At 37.2% G+C, this 23204-nt stretch overlaps 1 protein-coding gene and 1 long non-coding RNA gene across 6 annotated transcripts in view; one reads left to right on the top strand and one right to left on the bottom strand.

Moving 5' to 3' along the window:
* The window catches only part of Phactr4 (phosphatase and actin regulator 4), a 102638-nt gene that overhangs the window by 49933 nt on the left and 29501 nt on the right, over window positions 1–23204 (top strand). For 2 of the 4 annotated variants that reach the window (XM_046468424.2, XM_058571007.1), the window contains one exon: window positions 23022–23195. In XM_046468424.2, coding sequence (XP_046324380.1) covers window positions 23022–23195 — 174 coding nt within the window. Of the gene's footprint in view, window positions 1–8253; window positions 8677–23021; window positions 23196–23204 lie in introns of those variants that run through there. The other 2 variants (XM_046468421.2, XM_046468425.2) reach the window with 2 other exon arrangements.
* LOC124109735 (uncharacterized) overlaps window positions 23021–23204 on the bottom strand; it is a 34915-nt gene continuing 34731 nt past the window's right edge. For both annotated transcript variants that reach the window (XR_006857084.2, XR_006857085.2), the window contains one exon: window positions 23021–23142. This is a non-coding gene — a long non-coding RNA (uncharacterized LOC124109735). The remainder of the gene's footprint in view (window positions 23143–23204) is intronic.

The following is a 23204-nucleotide window of genomic DNA, read 5'->3' as shown; positions in this document are numbered from 1 at the left end:
GGAGAATGCTTAAATTTATGTTCCTGTCTGGTGGTGTAGTTCAGTGTTAGAGTACTTGTATTTGCCTAGCATGCTTGTAAGGCTCTAGTTCCAATCCCTGGCACCACACACACAAATGTGTGTGTGTGTGTGTGTATATATATGTATATACACATATGTGTGTATATGCACATATATATTTATACACACACACAACTGTGACTCCGGTGTTAAAAATAATTAGAAATATATCAAATTGAATAAAGATGTGAAGACTGCCCCAAATACACACTGGAGAATGTCGAACTTTAAGGCTGTGTTCTATAAACACAGTCTGTCAGACCCAGATTTATGAATTGTTTAAAGACAGAAGACTTTTTTTTATCCCAAGTGAATAAATTCCAAGACAATTATTTTATCCTGTCACCTTTTTGCTTTTTTTCTTCTCATTCCTACAAATCAACACAACAAACTGGCTGTCAGCTTCTTGGATTTTAGAATAGGTAGTATTCTGAGGGCTCTTGGTTCCTATGCCATGGAACAAAGAGAATAAGGTATAGTGTTTAGATTTGCTGGCTGAGATAAAAACCACCCAAATTTATATCTTGGAACATGTCTACATTATTAAATAGATTTGCCAGCCCTAGTAAAGCTTTTCAGAAAGGTCAAAGTGGGTTTAGGCTAGTTGTTTTAGCATAGATAGGTCAACAAAGGCAAAAGTTGTGCATGTTTTCCTCTGACCTGACTACATTGTTTTCCTAAAGCATTCATGTGTTTACTCTGTTTTTAAAGTAAGATTTACAAATGAAGATGAAGGTATGTAAAATCAAAAACATAACTTTCTCTTTAATTTTAAAAATTATATACATCCCCCTCACTGCCACACCTACTTCCTGTAGTTGTGAAAAATTGAGGATTTTGAGGAAAGGGATTGATGTAAAAAGATATGTGAAAACAACAATAGTGCATTTGAATTACTGACTGGAGGAAGTTTGATAGAAATACCATTTATGTAGTCATCCTTACTTCTTTTGTAGGAATTACTGTTGACTCATGAGCGTGTCACCAGGTGTTCATGACTCAGACTTCTTATTTAGTAGAGAATGAAGGCTATATTCTTTAATATGTACACTGGAAAAAAATGTTGTTTCAGGAAATTTCTTGTTAGAAATTTCTGAATAACTTTTAATAGATGTTGTAACTATCACCACGCATTTATTGTATTCTCACTGGATACATGACTGAGTGTTGATAATATCTACATTTCCTTCTTTTCTTAAGTGAATTTGAGAGCCAGAAAGAGTTACGAAAGAGAAGGAAGATTTAATAGTCATCTCTTTGAGTCACCAACAATGAATGCCACTTTACTAGGAAACATTCAACATATTTGCAGTGGGAACTCCTTGATTTCTGACTGGTTAGTTTCTACACATCATTGATACCTCTTGGTTCCTTAATAGAGATTACTCAAGATTTAGTTTTTATAGATATCATGTATCGTTATAAAGCATTACATTCTTTAAGTCACCTTAATCTCTTTTATTGTAACTACAAAAATTCCGCATTCTGCTTATGAAAAAGTTAATATTTGGAATAGAAAGAATGTTACTAAATGGGTGGCCAGTAAGATGGTAGTTATTAATTTTCAGTATAACAAATGGATATAATTCTCAGTAGGTGAAATAAAAGCATCCTTGCTTGGTTCCTTAGACTTTATTGATTGATTGGTTGATATTTTTTAGTTGTTTATGGACCTTGTTTTTATTTATTTGTATGTGGTGTTGAGAATCGAACCCAGTGCCTCATGCATGCTGGGCAAGTGCGCTACCACTGAGCCACAGCTCCAGCCCTTCTTAGATTTTAAATTGTCATTAGTATTTAGAAACTTTAACAGAATGTTATTAGAGGAAGTTGTAGTAAATTAAGAATATAAAATTTCTGAATAAAAAATATTGGAATAAATTATTTGTGTGTATGTTATGTGATATTTAAGATGGAATCCAGGTCTCAGGAATGCTAGACACCAATGTGCTACATCTCCACCCCTTTTTATTTACTTTGAGACAGGGTCATGCTAAATTTTCCAGGTTGGAAAAGTTTTTTTTGTTTTTTTTTTAACCGTCAGTATTCCTTCAAAGTATATTGTCAGTAGTGTTGTTGCATGGAAAGTAGACTCTGCAGTCTAATGATACGTGAAGTTAGGTCTTTGAGATACTCTTGTTATTACTGAAAGACTTCTGAGCATGTTTTAAAAGTCTTTTAGTTTCACATGTCCAATAGAACTTTCTGTAATGACAGAAATGTTCTGTATCTATACTCTTCAGTGTAGTAGCCATGTATAGCTATTGAGCACTAGGTGTGTGGCTAGTCCAAATGAGAAAATAATTGTAAATTGTGTTTCATTTTAGGTAATATAATCGTATTTGGCTAATGACCACAATATTGAACAGGCACAGGTGTTTGAGAACTGAGTAGCACTTTTTTAAAAAAACTTTTTAGTCATATATGGACACAATATCTTTGTTTATTTATTTTTATCTGGTGCTGAGGATTGAACCTTGTGCCTCACATGTGTGAGGCAGGTGCTCTGCCACTGAGCTACAATCCCAGCCCTGAGCAGCACATTTGATAACCAATACTTCTCTCCCAGTGATTAAGATAACACTATAATATAATTAAAATTTTATTTTTAGTATTCTTGAAATCATTGCTTCCCTTAGAACCAAAATTTTGCTGCCCTTAGAACTGAAAGATTAGGAAGATGACAGGAAATTGAGGAATGTGTTGTTTACTTCAGAACTTTGTGTTTATGTCATCTTTCTAATGAGGCACATCTGTTTGCCCAGTTTATAACTTAACATCCTATCTCCCTTTTAGTCTGCCCTATCTCAGTTTCCTCCCTTTTTTTTTTTCCTTTATAGAACTTAATACCATCTAATATATTAGAAAGAGGTCAAGGATTTTTTTTTAAAAATATTTATTTATTTTTAAGTTTTAGGTGGACACAATATCTTTATTTTACATTTATGTGGTGCTGAGGATTGAACCCAGTGCCTCGTGCATGCTAGGTGAGTACTCCACCACTGAGCCACAACTAGTACCTGACACTTTAGAGGTACTTAACAAATATGTGTAAAATGAAGAAATGAGTTTCCCAGTAATAATAATTCAATTCGGGGCTGGGGTTATGGCTCAGCAGTAGAGGGCTTGCCTCATACATGCGAGGCGCTGGGTTTGATCTTTGGTACCACATTAAAAAAAAAATAAATAAAATAAAGGTATTGTGTCCAACTACAACTAAGAAAAAAATTTAAAAAAAAATAATTCAATTCATTTAACATTTATTTTTCATTATTTGGCAAGCACCAAGTTAGATGAGTTAGAAAGTACACTATGGCTATAATAAAACATTTTTCATAACCATTCTTTTGAAAAAGAACGTTTAATTGGTTAAATCATTGGTTTAACCAGAAGGGACCTTGACAGTAATTTCAGTCAACTGCCTGATGTTACATGATAGTTTAAAGTTCTATCAGTGCCAGGGGCTGGGGTTATGGCTCAGTGGTAGAGCACTTGCCTCATATGTGGGGTGCACTGGGTTCAATTCTCAGCACCACATATAAATAAATGGATAAAATAAAGGTCCAACAACAACTAAAAAAACAATTAAAAAAAAAAAAAGAAGAAGAAAGCAGGCCCCGTTACTAAAAAAAAAAAAAAAAGATTCTATTCATGTCATTTCTTTTCTTTTCCATAATAACCTGTGAATCTTTTAGCTCAGTTTTTTTTTCCCTCCACATCCTCTCATCTCCATTCAGCTAATTCTTACTTTCACTGAGGCCTTTCTCATTTTTCTGTACCCTAAGACACTCTGCAGATCCTTAATCTAACCATAGAAAAACCCTTTGACCTTTCTTAACTGAAAGATTGATTATAGAAAAAGCAGTTTTCCCTATCCATAATAAAATTTTCTTGTTTACTGTAATTTTTTTTATGGACACAGTACCTCTATTTTTTTTTTTAGTTTTTAAATTTTATATGGTTCCAAGGATCAAACCCAGTGCCTCACACATGCTAGGCAAGCGCACTACTACTGAACCAGGACTGCAGCCTTTTTCTATAACTTCTTCTTGAGTTTTGGAAGTCTCTCTTGATCCCTATGGATCTGTAAGAACTTACTGTGATCAAAAATGCAGAATCTGTATAGTTCCCATTTCTTTAAAATCTTTTCATTCTGTGGACCTGAAAGAAATTCTGATGGCACAATTTTAATTTCTCCTATAAACAGATCCATCATATTAGGTTTGTTAACATACACATTATTTCATGACTGCCATTCTTGAGGGCCTTAAGAAATACTGCTACATCATAAAAGCATAACCAGAAGCTCCTCAGTTTGCCCAAAGAATTATGGCATTTGGTGCCATGGTGAGCTGAGGGATGGACGCCATATCAGGGGTGGGGGTGGGTGGGCTCAGGGCCCAGTGTGGGTCCACAGGCACTTTCCTAGAGCATCTTCATGTAGTGGAAAGTGAGAGTTTTTCAGGAATCATCCAAATGGATGAAGATACACATTACAATAAAGTTGATGATGGGGTTGGAGGTCATTTAGAAGACTCAGTAATATTTTGGACCCATATCATTAATAGAAATAATGCTGTTGTGACAATTGGTTGCTTACTTTGTGAGGTTTGTCATAATACCAATTCACTTTTGGGGAATCTTTTATGTGGTGCTTAGGATCGAACCCAGGGCCTCACCCATGGTAGGCAAGCGCTCTACTGCTAAGCCACAACCCCAGCCCCAGTTTGGGGGAATCTTGATCCAAAGATTTGTGATAGATTGTTTTCTGAAGATGAGAACTAAATATTATCAGCAATAAAAAGTCAGAAAATAGCCAGGCTCAATAACACACACCTGTAATTCCAGTGGTGCAGGAGGCTGAGGCAGGAGGATCATGAGTTCAAAGCCAACCTCAGCAAGAGCAAGGCACTTAGCAACTTAGTGAGACACCCTGTCTCTAAATAAAATACAAAATAGGGTTGGGGATATGGCTCAGTGGTCGAGTGCCCCTGAATTCAATCCCTGGTACCAAAAATAGGGCAGGAAGTGTGTGTGTGTGTTTTTTTCTTAAGGAATATTTATTCTAGTTCTAAAATTTTATGTTTATTGAGACCATCATTGCTTATTCATAGTAATAATAGGGTCTGGTTTAATGAACTTACAAAATGATTAAAACATGTTTTTCTCCTAATGAACACAAAGGAAATTAGTTGCCAGAAAACAGGTAAGGTGCTGGGTGTGGTATCATATACCTGTAATTCCAGTAACTCTGGAGGCTGAGGCAGGAAGATCACAAGTTTGAGGCCAGCCTTCACAATTTAGCAAGACTATGCAACTTAGCAGGACCTTGCCTCAAAATAAAACAAAGGACTGGGGATGTGGCTCAGGGTTGGGTGTCCCTGGGTTCAATCCCTGGCACCCCCCAAAAAAGCAAAAACAACAACAAAAAATTTAAATGGAAAGGTGGGGGGAGCCAAAATATATGAAACACCTTCAGTCACCAGAGTCTTCTCTTAATTTAGTCCTGACAACAACTCTATTAGCAAGTTTTCCATTTAACAGATGTGTAAACTAAGGCTTGTGTAAGTTAAGTCATAGAGTCACTTAATCAGTAAATAGGAAAACCGAATCTTTACATAGTTAGATGTTACTCCAGCACCCCTGCTTTCTTCCATTGGTAAGCCATGCTGTATTCTAGATGTGGAAGTAAGACAGGGAACAGTTACAATATTTGGTATAGAATGAGAGTTCTATACCAAATATTTGCATCTAGTGAGCTTGCCACAGAAAGAAATCTGTATCATTTGGCAAGAGTGGCACAACCATCCAATGATTCCAATAGCCCTGCGTTTGTCTGTTTCAGGATATTTCATATAAAGTAAAAATGCTTTCTGCTGCAAATCTTAAGCCTAATGGTAGTGATAATATATGAGGTCTTTTGTCAACATTCATATGACAAATTTGTCTTCTTTGTCACTACTTGCAAAGCAGTAAATTCTTGAAAACCATTGTGAACATGCCAACCCCCACCAAAAAAAAAAAAAAGTGTTTCACAGTAACTCTGAGGTTGTTTGGAATGAGCTCCACATTTCTTCTGTCCTCCATTACTGGCACTCTTCACCATAAATGCCATCTTCTTCTGTTTCTGACTAATCTCCTTGTAATGACTGAGGTTTTGCCTTGTATTATCTGGCTCCTCCTGAACTTGCCTCTCCTTTATTGATTTGCCTTTTTACTATAACAACTGTGGTAATTATTGCTTGTATTTACTGAGCATTTTCTAAGAACCAGGCACATTTCATAGCTCTTTATATATGTTTGTGTCCTTGAATCTTCACAACTGCTTTATACTAGAAACTATTGCTGTGCTCTTTGCATAAGTTAGAAAACTCAAGGCTCAAGGGCTGCTTATGTAGCTCAGTAGTAGAAAGCATACATGTGTGAGGCTCTGAGTTCAGTCCTCAGCAAATGAGAGGGGCGGGAGGGGGAGAGGGAGAAACAGAAAAGAAAAACTGAGGCTCAGAAAGGTGAGGGAACTTTCCTAATGTTAACAGATATAAGTGATAGAAAAACTGGAATTAAAATTTTAGTCTGACTTCAAAGCTCATGTGCTTATATTGGTTCTGTGCTGATGATAGAGCACCTCCTGGATTCCAATGCATTTTCCACCCTTTGCGTGCCTGTTTACATAATGGGAACTTCTGTTGCTCATGGTCTGCTTTTAGGCTAATAAATATAAGTACCTGAGTTCCAAAGTGTTGGACAATCTTAGGTTGGATCATTCTTTCAGAGCATTTTTTCTTTTACTCTCCCATTTTAAGGGTCATAATGTTTTTCTGACCACTATCAGTATATATAATCCACGGTTTATGGCTGAAAATTAGGATTGTATTATATGTAGCTTTTTCATCCAGATCCAAGATCAAGGCACCTTGAGGATGATGTGATGACCCTCTTCCTGACTTCCTGACAGCCATCTGTCTTTTTGTTTTATCCTCCACTTGAAGAAAAGAGCTAGAAATCTCTCTGTGAACTTTTCTATAACGCATTAATCCCATTCATGAGGACTCCACTACCATGACCTAATTATTTTCCAAAGACTCCACCTCTCTTTCACCATCATTTGGGAATTGGGATTTCAACATATGAATTTGGAGGTCTGAGAATTTAGGGGGAAAAAAATCCAAACTCGGTTTCTCCTACTCTATAGCATGTGGAGGAGGGGTGGCTCCCTGCCTGCCAAGCAGGCAATGCTATAGCAACAACCAGGTAGGTGTCCTCTAATTCAATTCAGTTTTGACACTGTCTACCTGGAGAGAGCTTCACATTCCGTAAGTTAAGGGCTTAGTCCCCAAGACCATCCCCCTATTCAGGAGCCAGTCACAGGCCCTACATTGTTTTACCTGAACTTCTGACCAACCAGATATGAGTCAGAGTTCCTAAAATCACCCTCCTAGGGTACCATTATTTTCTTAGGGCAACCTACAGAGCTCAGGGGAAACATTTACAATTTTCTTGTTTATTACAAAGGATATTACGAAGGATACCAATAATACCAGAATGAAGAGATGGATAGGATAAAGTGTAGAGACAAGGGGTGCTGAGCCTCCATGCCTTCTCTGGGCTACTCTCCAGGAACCTCCGTGTGTTCAGCTCTCAAAAGCTCCTTGGAATCTTGTCCTTTTGGGGTTCATTGAAGTTTCATTACATAGGCATGATTGATTAACTCACTTGTCATTGGTAGTCAATTCAACCTTCAGTCCCTCTCACCTCCTGGGAGTTTGGGGAAGTGGGACTGAAAGTCCTAACTCTCTAATCTAGCCTTAGTCTTTCTGATGACTAGCCCCCCTTCCTGAAGCTCCCTAGGGCTGCCAGCCAGTCAGTCAGTTATTAGAATACACACACACACACACACACACACAAATCACTACTACTTTGGAGATTGCAAGGAATTTAGGAAGTGTATACCAGGAAAGGAAGATAAGCAAATATACATTTCATGGGGAAAGGGGGATAACATTCTGTTTGTACATAATGCAGTGAAGTTACCAGAACAATCAGATGTTTTTAAAGTAAACGTATACCTAATGGACTCCCATTAGCCTGCTACTTACTCATAATCACCTTTATGGGTTTTTTTGTGATTAAATTTATAAAAATGTTTTGTGTATTCTTGAGCAGGCTTACTTTCTTCTATGGCTCTGAGCCTGGAGAGTTCTAACCAAATTCAAAATCAGGAAAAGGAGGTGTGGGCTTTTGGGCTTTGTAGATCAGCAGCTTGAATGTGGTTGGCAGTCTCCTCCCCTTCCGCACTTCGGCTCAGAGTGTGCACTCTGGAATGACAGGCATTCCTGTGTGAGGAGAGCCAGCATGAAGACATATTTGTAAGAACCACAAGTGCCCAGGCTGGAATACAGGGAACAGAAACTCCAGCAGATTAATTGACCTCATGCCACTTCCTGACTTTTGGCAAGTGACACTGAGAAAAGGATTTCAGCTTGTCTCCTTTTGTGGATTTATCTTTTTAAAAGAAGTTTACTTTTGTCCGGGACAGTTTGTTGTCGTGAGATACATCAAACAGTATAATCATGGGGCAAGCTGATGTCTCCAGACCGGTAAATCCAGATGCAGTTGGTGAGTAATAGAAGGCAAAAAAACAGAAAATCTTGACAGAGGCAGACAGATTTACAGATGAAGTTCAATATTTCATAGGAATTTGAATGCAAGAATTTTGATGTTCATAACTTTGGAGCATTTATAAGTTTGTGAAGAATGAATGGAAACAGTATTTTCATTCAGTTAAATTAATTTGCCACTCACAGTTTTGTTTTACTTGATCTCATTGGAGTTTTTTATATTATATTGCTAGAAAGTTACTTGTTAATTTCTTGCCTATATAGAAGATAAATGCTACCAGAACTCTTATTTAGAATTCAGAGGTATTTTACAAGTAAAAAATTTTGTAATACACACCCAATTGTTAATGTGTGACAGAACCATTTTAAAAAATAGAGTTAATTTTTTAGACTTGGTTACACATTTTCTAAGTAAGTCACAGGCTTTTTGGGGATAGCTAGAGACCAAGTTGATCATTGCAGGTGTAGCTCAGAGTTTCAAAGCTGAAAAGGTTGTCTATTGTCACTATAAGTTCATTTTTCTAACTTTGTAGGGGTTTATGTATAAGATGATGATCATAAACTGAGGGAAAAGTTTTAAGTGAATATTCACTAAGGAATTTCTAAATATAAGGAAGGCAAGAGAAAGCCTATAAATTGTTTCTGGACACTATATTATTCAAGAAAAAGATTTAGATCTTCATTTTGATTTATGAAGCATCAGAAAACATGTTCAGTCCTATGATGCTTTTTTTTCCTCTGAGAAATATATTTTGTAACTAAAGGGAAATATAAAAGTGTAAGAACACAGGTAACATTCCCTATCTATCATAATTTGATGTGATATTTAGTTCCTAAATTAGATAATATCTTGTGAACTTCCCAATTAAATATCTATAAAACTATTTTTCATGTAGTACTCAAACTGAGTCACATGGATCACAAAGTAAGTTATTCAGCAAGAGATTTTTGATACTAAGGTCAGGATTTTATTCACTTTACTTTGATCACCAGAACTGGGTCTTTATCAATTCAATAGCTCACTTTAGAAAAAGATGTAGAGAAAAATGTAAAAACCCTCTGGGACCACTTCCCGATTTAAGAAATGAAATTAAAAACATAAGAGATGAGGGACTGGGGTTGTGGCTCAGTATTGTGTTCATCTACAACTAAAAGAAATATTTCAAAAAGCAAAAACAATATAGTCTCCTCTGTTTGATAAATAATTTTGTAAATAACTTGCTTTTGAACCATTAACTTCTTGGGTGGTCAAAGAATAGTTCTAAGGGCTGGGGATGTGGCTCAATCGGTAGCGCGCTCGCCTGGCATGCGTGCGGCCCGAGTTCGATCCTCAGCACCACATACAAACAAAGATGTTGTGTCCGCCGAAAACTAAAAAATAAATAAATAAATATTAAAAAAAAAAATAGTTCTAAGTACTCTAATAATGTTAGACACTTATCTATGAGACAAAAGTGAAAAAGCATTTACAATCAGATACATGAAAAATTGTGCTCTATATGTGTAATATGATTTGAATTGCATTCTGCTATCATATATAACCAATTACAATAAATAAAATAAAAAGTGATAAGGACCCCCCCATCTAATCTTTTTTTTTTTAAATTTTTTATTGTTGGTTGTTCAAAACATTACATAGTTCTTGATATATCATATTTCACACTTTGATTCAAGTGGGTTATGAACTCCCATTTTTACCCCATATACAGATTGCAGAATCACATCAGTTACACATCCATTGATTTACATATTGCCATACTAGTCTGTTGTGTTCTGCTGCCTTTCCTATCCTCTACTATCCCCCCTCCCCTCCCCTCCCCCCATCTAATCTTAATATGCTATATGAAAGATTTCATGAGTAGATTAAAGATCAAATTGATCAATTTTTTTTGCCTACCAACAGCCCTGATAAAAAGATCTCTAAGGAAGAAATAAAATCACTTAGGAACCCAACTATGATTTTTGTATTCTCTCTGGATTTAATTTTCAATTGTTTCCTATATCTAAATAATTAGTAGGCGTCAATAAGCAATTTTAATGCACTGACTCTATTATAATATTATTTGCAATTTGTGGTGTATTCCATTTTTTTTTTTTGTAGTTACAGATGGACAGCATGACTTTTTTATTTGTTTATTTTTAAAGTAATTTTTAAAGGTCAACTGTTTAGAAAGTCATACCAGGTTTTTTGAAATGATAAACAAAATAAATTAAAACTTAAATTTTTTGTTTGATGTTCTGGGTCTATAATAGAGTACTTAGTCTTGAGTTTTGAAGTTAATGGTACTAGGTTGGGCAAGCGATACAAATACATGAATTTGAATATATTAAATTGTTTTCTGGTACTGAGGATTGAACTCAGGGTTACCACTGACCTGCATTTCCAACTCTTGGAATGGGGTCTTGCTAAGTTGCCCAGAGTAGCCTCAAACATGTAATCCTCCTGCCTCAGACTCCGAGTAGCTGGGATTACAGTGTGCACACCCATCTTGAATGAGTTTCTATTTATTTTCAAGTCACTATAAATTATATAAAGGATTTTGTATAGATGTAATTCATGTCTGTGCTCCCAAGAAGTTTGCTTGTGGGCTGGGGATGAAGCTTGGTGATAGGGTGTTTGTCTAGCAAATATGAAGCCTTGGGTTTAAATCCCCAGTGCCACACACAAAAAAAGAAGTTTGCTTTTTAGTTGACAAATTTATAATATATAAAGAAATCTGGGGTGGAGTTGTGGCTCAGCCGTAGAGCGCTCGACTAGGACAAGTGAGGTGCTGGGTTTGATCCTCAGTACCACATTAAAATAAATAAATAAAATAAAGGTATTGTGTCCAACTATGACTAAAAAGAAAAAAAAAATCTGAAAGAGTTGTACGTTTTAAAAGAGTTATTAAAGCATTCTCCTTTTTTTAAGTTAGTGAATTTCCTTGGCTTATGATGAAAGCCCAGAGCTGTTAATCAAGAAGAATCTATTTTCAAACAAATAACCTTTTCCTGAGGACTTAACTGCAAATTTAAGAGATATTAGTAGCCATTCAGAATGTTTTTACTTTAAAATCTTTAAACAACTGATAGAATAATTGAGCATTTGAATAGAAAGTAGGAATTTATGCTGTGGTGTTCATTCAAAGAGATGAGCAATTAAACTTAGGAGTTCATAGGAAAAAAATTATTCTTACAGGTAGCACACTCCTGTAATCCTTGCAGCTCCTGAGGCAGAAGGTTCACAGTTTGAGGCCAGCCCGGGCAACTTAGTGAGACCCTGTCTCAAAATATGAAAAAAAAAAAAAGGTGGGGGGTCCTGGGGATGTGGCTCAGTGTGGCCCTGGGTTCAATCCCCGGTACCTTAATTAATTAATAAATTAAGAGCTGGGGTTGTGGCTTAGTGGTAGAGCGCGTACGAGGCCCTGGGTTCAATCCTCAGCACCACATATAAATAAATAAAATAAAGGTATTGTGTCCAACTACAACTAAAAAAAGAAAGAAATACTTTTTAAAAATTAATTAAAAGTAGGCTGGGGGTATAGTTCAGTGGTAGGTCTCCCCTGGGTTCAATCCTCAGTACCACAGAAAAAGAAAGAGAAGAGAAAGGAAGGAAATGTGCTGCTGTTGAATTTGGAATAACAACCAAAATTTATAGCCCCTCTGTCTGCCCAGTAGATTTTCTGTGTATCCTATCATCATGGCCATGTGTTTCTTTTTTCTACTTGCAGGTAAACTCTGGCAATTTTAAGGGTGTTCCACCCCACACCTCATAAGAAAACAGCTAATACTTTGGCCCTTTATTGTAAAGACTATCCTCTGCCTGTAATTTTTATCAAAAAAGTATGCACATCAAGTTGCTTAGATTAAAGCAGATCACATGATCACATTTAAAAAAAATTTCTGTGGTGCTGGGCATTGACCCAGAGCCTCAAGCATGCCAGGGAAGTGCTTCACCACTGAGCTGCACCCCCACCCAGCATCACTTCTTGATGCAGTCATGGTAGCAAGCTTTATTTTTCCAGAGGTGGAATCTCAGAACTAATCGTACTTACAAATACAGAGAGAGTCCTTTTCCCTGTCTTCTCTTGAGTGCTTTGCCCTCTTCGTAATCTGCAAGGGTAAGAGCTATGCAAGATTTCCAGGAGAATTATGGGCCTCCTCTAGATAAAGCCTTCTTTGTTCATTAGTGACAGATTTAGGTTCTGTAATTTCATTGCAGTGTTTTGAAGCAATTCTGTAAATCCAGTAATAATCCTTTTAGCAAAAATGAGTAAGTACAGTAGTGTTAAGTACCATAAATTAATGTTCTCCGTTCACAAAGTTCTGAAAATGCTTTTTGTAGCAAGATCTATTTCTAGGTAGGTGGCATAAAGTATATTAAACAGATAAAAATCCTTAGATTATAAAGATATTTGGCTCTTTTTGCAGGGCGGGGTGGGGGCACAGTACCCAGGATTGAACTCAGGGGCTCTTGACCACTGAGCCATATCCCCAGCTCTATTTTGTATTTTATTTTATTTAGAGACAGGATCTCACTGAGTTGCTTAGCACCTCACTTTTGCTGAGCCTGGCTTTGAACTCACTATCCTCCTGCCTCTGCCCCCCAAGCTGCTGTGATTATAGGCATGTGCCATTGTACCTAGTGTATTTGGCACTTCTTAATACTAAAGTGTGTATATTGTTGAACAGAACTATATATTTTAAAATTCTGGACAAATAACTGATAATATTTTTATGGAGAAAATGAGAGAACTTTGTATACTTTAAGTCTAAACATCTTATTAAATGAGAGTTGGAGATTTACTTCAGTTGTAGATCACCTGCTTTGCACATATGAGGCCCTGGATTTCATCCCTAGCACCACAAAAATTACATTCTGTTTCACATTGAAGGGAATAAATAAAGGGAGGTGGGATTTGATCAGTGCATCCTATAAAAATACCTAGCAATATATCACACTGAACCCTTTTAATATGTATACCCTAGTATATGTTGATCAAAATTAAAAGTAATTAAAAAATGGAATCTGATAAGGTACCTAAATAGCTGTAGAATTTGTCCAGATCCAATAATTTGTCACTTTATTACCAAATCTAGTGAAAACTTAAGTTTTCTGTGGACTTCAGTTGCCTGGGCCAAACCTGGCTGATTTGATTCTTAATCAAACTTAAGAATTGATTGTACCCAAGCACAGTGGCACATACCTGTAATAGTAGTGATTTGGGAGGCTAAGGCAGGAAGATTATAATTTTGATTCCAGCCTGGGCAATTTAGGTAGACCATGTCTCAAAAAATTAAAAGGACAGGGGCTGTGGTTGTGGCTCAGCAGTAGAATGCTCGCCTAACACACGCAAGGCGTTGGGTTCGATCCTCAGCACCACATAAAAATAAGTAAAATAAAGGTATTGTATCCAACTACAATTGAAAAAAATATATTTTTAAAAAATTAAAAGGACAGCTGGACACAGTGCTCTCACCTGTAATACCAGCCATTCAGGATGTTGAGGCAGGAGGATCACAAGTTCAAAGCCAGCCTCAGCAACGGCAAGACCCTAAACAACTCAGTGAGACCCTGTCTTAAAATAAAGCCAGGAGTGGTGGTGCATGCCTGTAATCCCAGTGGCTTGGGAGGCTGAAGCAGAAGGATCTCGAGTTCAAAGCCAGCTTCAGTGATTTAGCTAGGCCCTAAGCAACTCAGCAAGATCCTGTCTCTAAATAAAATATAGAAAAAGGGCTGGGACCAAGCACTCTGGCACAGGCCTGTAATCCTAGTGGTTCAGGAGGCTGAGGCAGGAGGATCACAAGTTTAAAGCCAGCCTCAGCAGTGGCAAGGCCCTAAGCAACTCAGTGAGACCCTATTTCTAAATAAAATACAATATAGGGCTGGGGATGTAGCTCAGTGGTAGAGCTACAGCAGGAAAGAGGGGGGAAGAGAGGAAGGAAAGAAGGAAACTAAGTAGTTTAAATATCCGGGCCTGGTTTCAGGAACTACTACTACTGAATCTCCCAGTGTAATTTGAGTAAATATTTTCCTCTCCCAACCCTTGCTCCCTCCAAGATTCTCGACTGTGTAACATGCTTTCCTAGTGGCCTACAGTTACAGGACTCAAAAGAAAAGTTGTTTTCTTTGGAACACACAATCATAAAACTATAACTAACATTGTGTACTCTATTTTCTGGGACAAAAGGAAAAAAACACCTTTTTTTGTTGCTTGTAGAAAGAATCGCCATAAGGCGATTTAAAATCCCATAACTTGTTTGAGTAAACAAGTAAGATATGTAAGTGTAACTCCAAACCTGTATTTCTTTTGTCCTATTGGAAATGGGAGGAAAGCGGTCATAAAATCAGAGAAGTTCACCATTCTTGGCCCATTATTTACATGAATAGAACAAATTTTATCATTGCAAAAATACAGTGGTAATTTTACGGTACCCGAGTAGACTTTTGTTGTGTAATGTGTTCGTGTATAAGTTTCCTTCTTTAGTTTTCTTTTTTTTAACATTTTGTTTAGTTGTCCATGGACCTTTATTTTATTTGTTTATATTTTGGTGCTGAGAATCTAACCCAATGCTTCAATTTGCTAAGCAAGCGCTTCACCGATGAACGACAATCCTAGCCACTCTCTTTAATTTTCCAAGTGATGCAATTGAATTCTCTTCCTGTCAAACAAAGATTCATAGTAAGAAGGTTAAGCCAATATAGCAGTTTTAATATATCTAACAATGCTACAGAGATTAACATCTTTTTTTTTTCTTTTTTTTTTTTTTTAAATTTTTTATTGTGGGTTGTTCAAAACATTACAAATTTCTTGACATATCATATTCCACACTTTGATTCAAGTGGGTTATGAACTCCCACCTTCACCCCATACACAGATTGCAGATTCACATCAGTTACACATCCATTGATTTACAAATTGCCATACTAGTGTCTGTTGTGCTCTGCTGCCTTTCCCATCATCCACCCTCCCCCCTCCCCACCTCTCCCCTCCCCTCCCCTCCTCTCTCTCTACCCCCTCCACTGTATAACCCTGAGGGTCTCCTTCCATTACCTTGCAATTTCCCTTCTCTCTGATTAACATCTTAATTAGATCTAATCAGCCATTGATTGTTTGGATTGTAGACTAGCAATCTACTGTCTTTTATATATGTCAGTATTCCAAACACCAAAGTAATCTGATACCCTTGGCTGATTTAACTCCCTTAATAGTTCAGACTTTTAGAATTTTGTGTGGGAAATAATTTTTTTTATTATGTTATTTTGAGATAGAGTTTTGCTCAATTGCCCAATCTACTTTGAATTTGGGATCCTCCTGCCTCAGCCTCCTGCGTAGCTAGTATCACGGGCATGTGCCACTGTACCCAGTTGTTTCTGTTAATGTTTTGATTTTAGTTTCTTCTGGTTTTCTTTTTAGCATATTTTATCATAGTTTAGATTATGTATATATATATATACATATATATATAACATATAAATTTATATTTATTTCATTTTTACACTAGGATTATTAAATGCCGCAGAAACATAGTTTTTGGTTTTAGCTGCCTGCCTCCCCAACTTTTTTTTTTTTTTTTTGATACCGGAGTTGAACCCAGGAGTGCTTAACAACTAAGCCACATCCCTAGCCCTTTTTATATTTTATTTTGAGACAGGGTCTTGCTTAGTTGATTAGGGCCTAACTTTAATTCTTGAAGATCCCACCCTTCATATATAAGACATTTGGTGAAATCAAGTTCTTGTGATTCCCCTCTGGTGTTATCATAATGGATTTGGGAAAGGATAAGCAGATAATGTACCCTTTTCACTAGTAATAATTATAATCAACATCTTCTTTTATAAGTTTTTCTTATATCTTTCATCCTTTACGAATTAAGATTTATTTCTTTCAGCAAATATCTAAGCAAAGAGTGGGTGACATTTTATTTTAAACAGTTATAAGTATTGATCTAGAAAAGCTAAAAGTTGTGTTTCCAGAGCCACTCCTAAAGTAGACTCCACAAGAAATGTTTACTAGTTTGACTTTGGAGTACTAACTATCTCTCTCCCACTTGCCTTATCAGTAGCATGAAGAATCTGTCTCAACTTGAAGCAAGATCTGAAGAAATATTGTGCATAGCAATTAGTGAAGAAAGATTCTAAATACAGAATATGATTTATAAATAACAAAAAGAATCAGTTATCTAATGTAAAAGTAATATACAACAACAATCTAAATCATTGCTACATATAATTTAAGTCCAAATTTAATTCCTCCCAAAGGAAGTGAACTCAGAATTTATAAAATACCTTATGAAATTTGAAGTAGTTATAACTGGATACAAATTAGTTTTAAAAAGGACTTTAGTAAGAAAACACTGGAATATGAAATTGTTTCTTTTGTGGGGGGTGTATTGAACCTAGGGGCCCTTAACCCTAAGCCACATCCTCAGCCCTTGTTATTTTCTTTCTTTCTTTTTTTTAGTTGTCAGTGGACCTTTATTTTCTTTTATTTATATGTGGTGCTGAGAATGGACCCAGTGCCTTGCATGTGGTAGGCAAGCACTCTACCACTGAGCTATGATCCCAGCCCCTTAATTTTCTACTTTGAGATAAGAACTCACTAAGTTGCTTAGGGCTAAATTGCTGAAACAAATTGCTGAAACTGATTTCGAACTGGCAGTCCTCCTGCCTTTGACTCCCAAATTGCTGGGATTACAGGTATGTACCACCACACCTGGCCAAGCCAAATTCTAATTCTGTGATTTTTATTTTATTTATTTACTTTAGTACTGGGGATTGAACCCAGGGGTGAGTTACATCCCCAACTCTTTTTATTTTGTATTTTGAAGTAGAACCTTGCTAAATTGCTGATACTGGCCACTAACTTAACCTCCTACCCCAGCCTTCTGAGTCACTGGTATTAGAGGTGGTACCACACTACCAGCTATCTATCTACTTATTGTGGTGCTGGGGATCAAATCCAGGACCATTTACATGTTTGGGAAGCCTTGTACCACTGACTGCATGACCATATAATGGACTCAACACTTCTGTTATCAAAGTAGACAAAAAAAAACGAAAGGCAAAATGTTTCTAGAACAATAGAACGGATTTTGTATTGATAAAAAAGGCTCTGTTCAGCAGGAAAACATAGTAAATCTTAATTTGTATACACCTAATATCAGCTTTAAAGTATAGAAAGTACTAGGCCTGGTGGCATATGTCTGTATCCCAGCCACTTAAGAGGCTGAGAAAGGAGGATCACAAATTCAAGGTCAGTCTTGACAATTTAGTGAGACCCCGTCTCATAAAACATTAAACAGAGGAGCTGGGCACAGTGGCACATGCCTATAATCCCAGTGACTCGGGAGGCTGAGACAGGAGGATCTGGAGTTGAAAGCCAGCCTAATCAATTTAGTGAGGCACTAAGCAACTCAGTGAGACTCTAAATAAAATACAAAATAGGGCTGGGGATATGGCTCAATGGTCAAGTGCTCCTGAGTTTAAGTCCTCAATACAAAAAAAAAATAAAATAAATTACACTGGGGCTTGGGGACATAGCTCAGTGGTAAAACACCTGCCTAGCATGCATGAGGCCGTGGGTTCAGTTCCCATCACCGAATTAAAAATGAAAAGATGAAACAATAACCATAAAATTATTTTTTTTAAAAATTTAAAAAGGCTGGGAGTATAGCTCAGAGGTAGAGAGCACTTACATAAAATGTGTGAGGCTCTGGGATCAATTCCCAGTCTCACACACACTCTCTCTCTCTCTCTCACACACACACACACACACATGGTAGGAAAGAAGGGAGGAAGGAAGGGAAATCTACTTTCATATTAAGAAATGTTAGCATAGTAAGAAAGAAAATAACAAGGGCTGAGGATGTGGCTTAGGGTTAAGGGCCCCTAGGTTCAATACGCCCCCCACAAAAGAAACAATTTCATATCCCAGTAACTGATAGAACCAAGAAGACAGCAAATCAGAAAGAATAGTAATGATTTGTCTAATACAATTAACTCACTTGACCTAATTGGTATATTTAGAACACTACACCCAACAACTGCACAGTACACTTCTTCATTAGTACACATGGAACATAATATAAATCTGGAAAAATAATTTTTTTGTTCATTTGAACTGTCTTGAGACTAGAAACACCAGAAAGACCTCACAAATTCCTCTGTAGGAATACTTTGCTGAGTAGGAAACTCTATAGTATGTCATAATTTTCACATTTGTTTTTCTTCAACAAAGAAGCATGATGTCTCCTTTTGTATCTTTTAACATGTATGAGATTTCCTAATAATAATCTAGGATTGGATTAACAAACCTGGTTTACCATAAGTATCACTTGGAGATACCAGGTTCAGTGGTACACTCCTATAATCCCAGTGATTCAGGAAGCAAGGGAATCACAAGTTCAAGACCACCCCTGCAACTTAGCAAAGCCTTTAACAATTTTTAGAACCTGTCTCCAAAATATATATGTAGAGGGGCGGGGGATGCGAGAGCCTGCGGGAGCTAGTTGCAGTGGCACAAGCCTGTCTGTAATCCCAGTAACTTGGGAGGTTGAGGCAGGAGTATCACAAGTTCAGTAATTTAGCAAGGCCTTAAGCAATTTATCAAGACCCTGTTTCAGAATAAAAAAAAAATAAAAGGGCTGGGGATGGAGCTCAGTGGTAGAATACCCCTAGGTTCAATCCCCAATACCTAAAAAAATTTTATAAAAAATCACCTGTAAGGGCTGGGGATGTGGCTCAAGCGGTAGCGCGCTCGCCTGGTGTGCCTGCGGCCGGGGTTCGATCCTCAGCACCACATACAAACAAAGATGTTGTGTCCGCCGAAAAATAAATAAATAAATATTTTTAAAAAATAAAAAATAAAAATCACCTGTAAGATTCCCCTACCTGCTTATATTGGAGATGAGACCCAGAACCTGGTGTATACTAGGCAAGTGCTCTACCATTAAACTATGTCCCTAGCCCCTGGTGAGATTTTTAAAAACAGATTCCTAGGTCCTAACTCCTGGAGATTCTCTGTGTTGACAAGGTAGTTGGGCTGATTCCAAATATTTGGATAGATATGGGAGTCACTGAAACAATTTTCTGTTTGTTGTGGAGAGAGTATGGAGGGAGGAAGAATATAAAAATATGAATAGAATGAGTTGGGGATAATAACTGTGGAAAGACTAGGTGTGGTTGAACCCCACTGCATGAGACAAGAGTTTTATAAACATGAAAATTAAGCACATTTGTATACAAAAGCAAAGAAAAAACTGTTTTTTTTTTTTTTTTTTTTTTTTTTTTTTTTTTTTGTTTGTTTGTATTCAGTAATGTGTTCAATGACTTCCTTTTTACATAAAGAGGTGAGTTATTGTTGCCTGGCGACATGGTACAGGCCTGTAATCCCAGCAGCTCAGGAGGCTGAGACAGGAGGATCTCAAGTTCAGAGCCAGCCTCAGCAAAAACGAGGCTCTAAGCAACTCAGTGAGACCCTGTCTCTAAATAAAATACAAAATAGAGGTGTGGATGTGGCTCAGTGGTTGAGTACCCCTGAGTTCAGTAACCAGGGGCGGGAAAAAAGGAGAGCTATTCTTAGTGATAGATGTGACTAAACTCATCCTCAGATACATTGGACATTTGCTTTTTCTTTTGTTTATTTATTGTGGTACTAAGAATTGAACACAGTGCTGAGGATACAGCTTAGTTGGTAGAGTGCTTGCCTTGCATGTACAAGGCCCTGGGTTCAACCCCCAGCACCACCAAAAAAAAGAAAGAAAAGAAACACAGGTACTCTACTACTGAGCAACATCTCCCAGCTCTTTTTTTTTTTTTTTTGGTACCGGGGATTTTTGAGCTCAAAGGTGCTTAACCACTAAGCCACATACCTAGCCCTATTTTGTACTTTTATATTTTACTTAGAGACAGGGTCTCTCTGAGTTGCTCAGTGCCTAGCTTTTGCTGAGGCTGGATTTGAACTCATGATCCTCCTGCCTCAGCCTCCCTAGCTGCTGGGATTAGAGGCATGTGCCGTCATGCCTGGCTAATTTTTGTTTACTAAAATGGGATCTAGCTAAATTGTCAAGGCTGGCTCAAACTTGAAATTCCTGTACCTTAACCTCCCAAATCACCGGAATTACTGGCAATGTGCCACTGTGCCTGACTGACTCTACAATGGACTTTTTAATACAAACTAAATTTGTTTCCAGTTTATGCTGAAAGACATAAATAGATTTAAAAGGATTTCATGATTTCATTCTGCATTTTTGTTTGTGGCACTGGGGATCAAGCCAAGGGTTATGCCTGCTAGGCTGGCACTCCCCCACTGAGCCACATCCCCAGCCCTTTTTCTCATTTTAAATTTATGAGAAAAATATGATTACAGGTGTGCACCACTGTGTTCTCTGGGCACAGTGGTACACACCTGTAATTGTAGCAACTTGGGTGACTGAGGCCAGAGGATCAAAGCCATCCTCAGCTACTTGGTGAAACTTCATCAAAATTAAAAATAAAAAGGGAGAGGAATGTAGTAGTAAAGCACTCTTTGATTCAATCCCAGTACTTAAAAAAAAATTATGAATGCCTTGAAATGTCTTCAGTTCTCATTGACATTTCATATTTGACAAAATACTGTCTTAATTAAAATACCAACTTTTTTTTTGATGGAGGGGTACTGGGGATTGAACTCAGGGGCATTTGGTCACTTAGCCACATCCCCAGCTCTAGAGACAGGGTCTCACTGAATTGCTTAGTACCTTACTTTTGCTGAGGCTAGCTTTGAACTCGTGATCCTCCTGTCTCAGCCTCCCGAGCCACTGGGATTACAGGCATGGGCCATAATATTTGACTAAAATACCAACTCTCAAAAGCAATACCAAGTGTTCACCCTACTTCCACTCTTGGGGTCTGTTCCAAGGTACCACTGAGGGGAAATATCAGAAATTCTCCTAATATTTCTGGGGATGGAACTCAGCTCACTCTACCTTTTTAAAATATGGTCCAGTGTTACCATCAGATTCTAGTGCATTTTGTGTAAAAAATTAATGCAATTAAGACCTGTGTTAACCTTGAATAAATCATGCATCTAGGAAGAAAAGAGTTACTGTCCTGTGTCATGTCCTTCTGTTGCACTTTAGTAATCAGAATCTGGAAGTCTTCTGACAGCACACTAATGCATGAGCAGTCATCACTGCAGTTACCGATAATTGTGTAAATCTGACCTTTATCATTTTCCCTAGACTTCTATTTATCAACTGAAAAAAGATCAAATTTGGCAACTATTTCTAAAAAAGCATTAATACTTACCTGTTGTATATTTCCTCTTACGAAAAAAATCTTCATTGTTAAAAGAAGATAATTTTTATAGTATATGTGTTACACCTCACCTTCCCTAAAAGGTGTTATTTCCCTTCACTATATAGGAAATACATCATGTGTTTCTTGATGCATTTTTATAAAATAGTTCCACTTTGATTCCAGGACCCTTATTCCACATGATTTTTTTCCCCCTCTAGAATTCTCCAGAGAAACTTGGGACAGTAGGTGGAGTGCAAAGTTGTATTGTGTTGTTTTCCTGCTTTTTTTGTTGCCTTCCTGCTTTAAAAAAAAAAAAAAGTTCATGGCCCTGCCTTGGCTGCTTCTTTTTCTACCATAAAGCTAACTATTTCTAAATCTTGCATGTTTTATTTTAAGAGGGACTCACGGCCTTTCATTTTGATCCTGCACATATATCTTCATAAAGCGTTTCATGTTAGCTCCTTAACAACAGGACAGTCCCTAAAGTGATACCATGATAGGCAGACTGGAATCTCACTCTACTCTTTGAAAAATTTCCTTCCATTTTAAAACACCCTTTCTAGTATACCCTTCTCTCATCTCAAGCACCTTCCAATTCTCCAAAACTACCTTGAGTCTTTTGTAAAGAAAAAAAGCCTGCTAAACATACACAAGTAAGGTGTTAACACTTGATGGGTTACCTTATACACTAAAAAGGACATAGAGAGGACAGTGTTTAACAAAATAATTACTCACTAACCAAGGAGTTTCCTGCTCGGTGACATGATGTGTCATACATACTGGGAAGACATCCACATTTTGTGTGTGTGTGCCTTTAAAAGATTTTGACCTGGTTCTGATTATTTTGCTGAATTTTTACCCTAAAAAGATGTCAGTTTAGTTTGATTCCTTTAGTAATTTATCTTATATGTATTTTGATGTTTGGTGTCCATGTGATGTCAGGAGTCTGACTGCATGATTGTTTATTTTTGCTCCAATCCTTTCCAGTTACCACAGGAAGAGAGGGAAGGAACATTTTAGAGAGATGCTGAAATAATCAATTGGCTATTCTCTTCCTTCTCTCTCTCTTCTTCATGTAACAGAAGAAGCAGGCCAGCCCACTGCAGACCCAGGCATGGTCATGGACAGTGTGGAAGCTGGAGACACAACACCTCCCACCAAAAGAAAAAGCAAGTTCTCTGGCTTCGGCAAAATCTTCAAGCCCTGGAAATGGAGGAAAAAAAAAAGTAGTGATAAATTTAAAGAGACATCAGAAGGTGAGATAT

The sequence above is a fragment of the Marmota monax genome, unplaced genomic scaffold (genome assembly GCF_021218885.2).
Source record: "Marmota monax isolate L192 unplaced genomic scaffold, Marmota_monax_Labrador192_F-V1.1 WCK01_AAM20220418_F8-fsc00008, whole genome shotgun sequence".
Taxonomy (NCBI): Eukaryota; Metazoa; Chordata; class Mammalia; order Rodentia; family Sciuridae; genus Marmota; species Marmota monax.
Note: the sequence above shows the minus strand (reverse complement) of the source record. Positions and strands in the feature narration are given on the sequence as shown.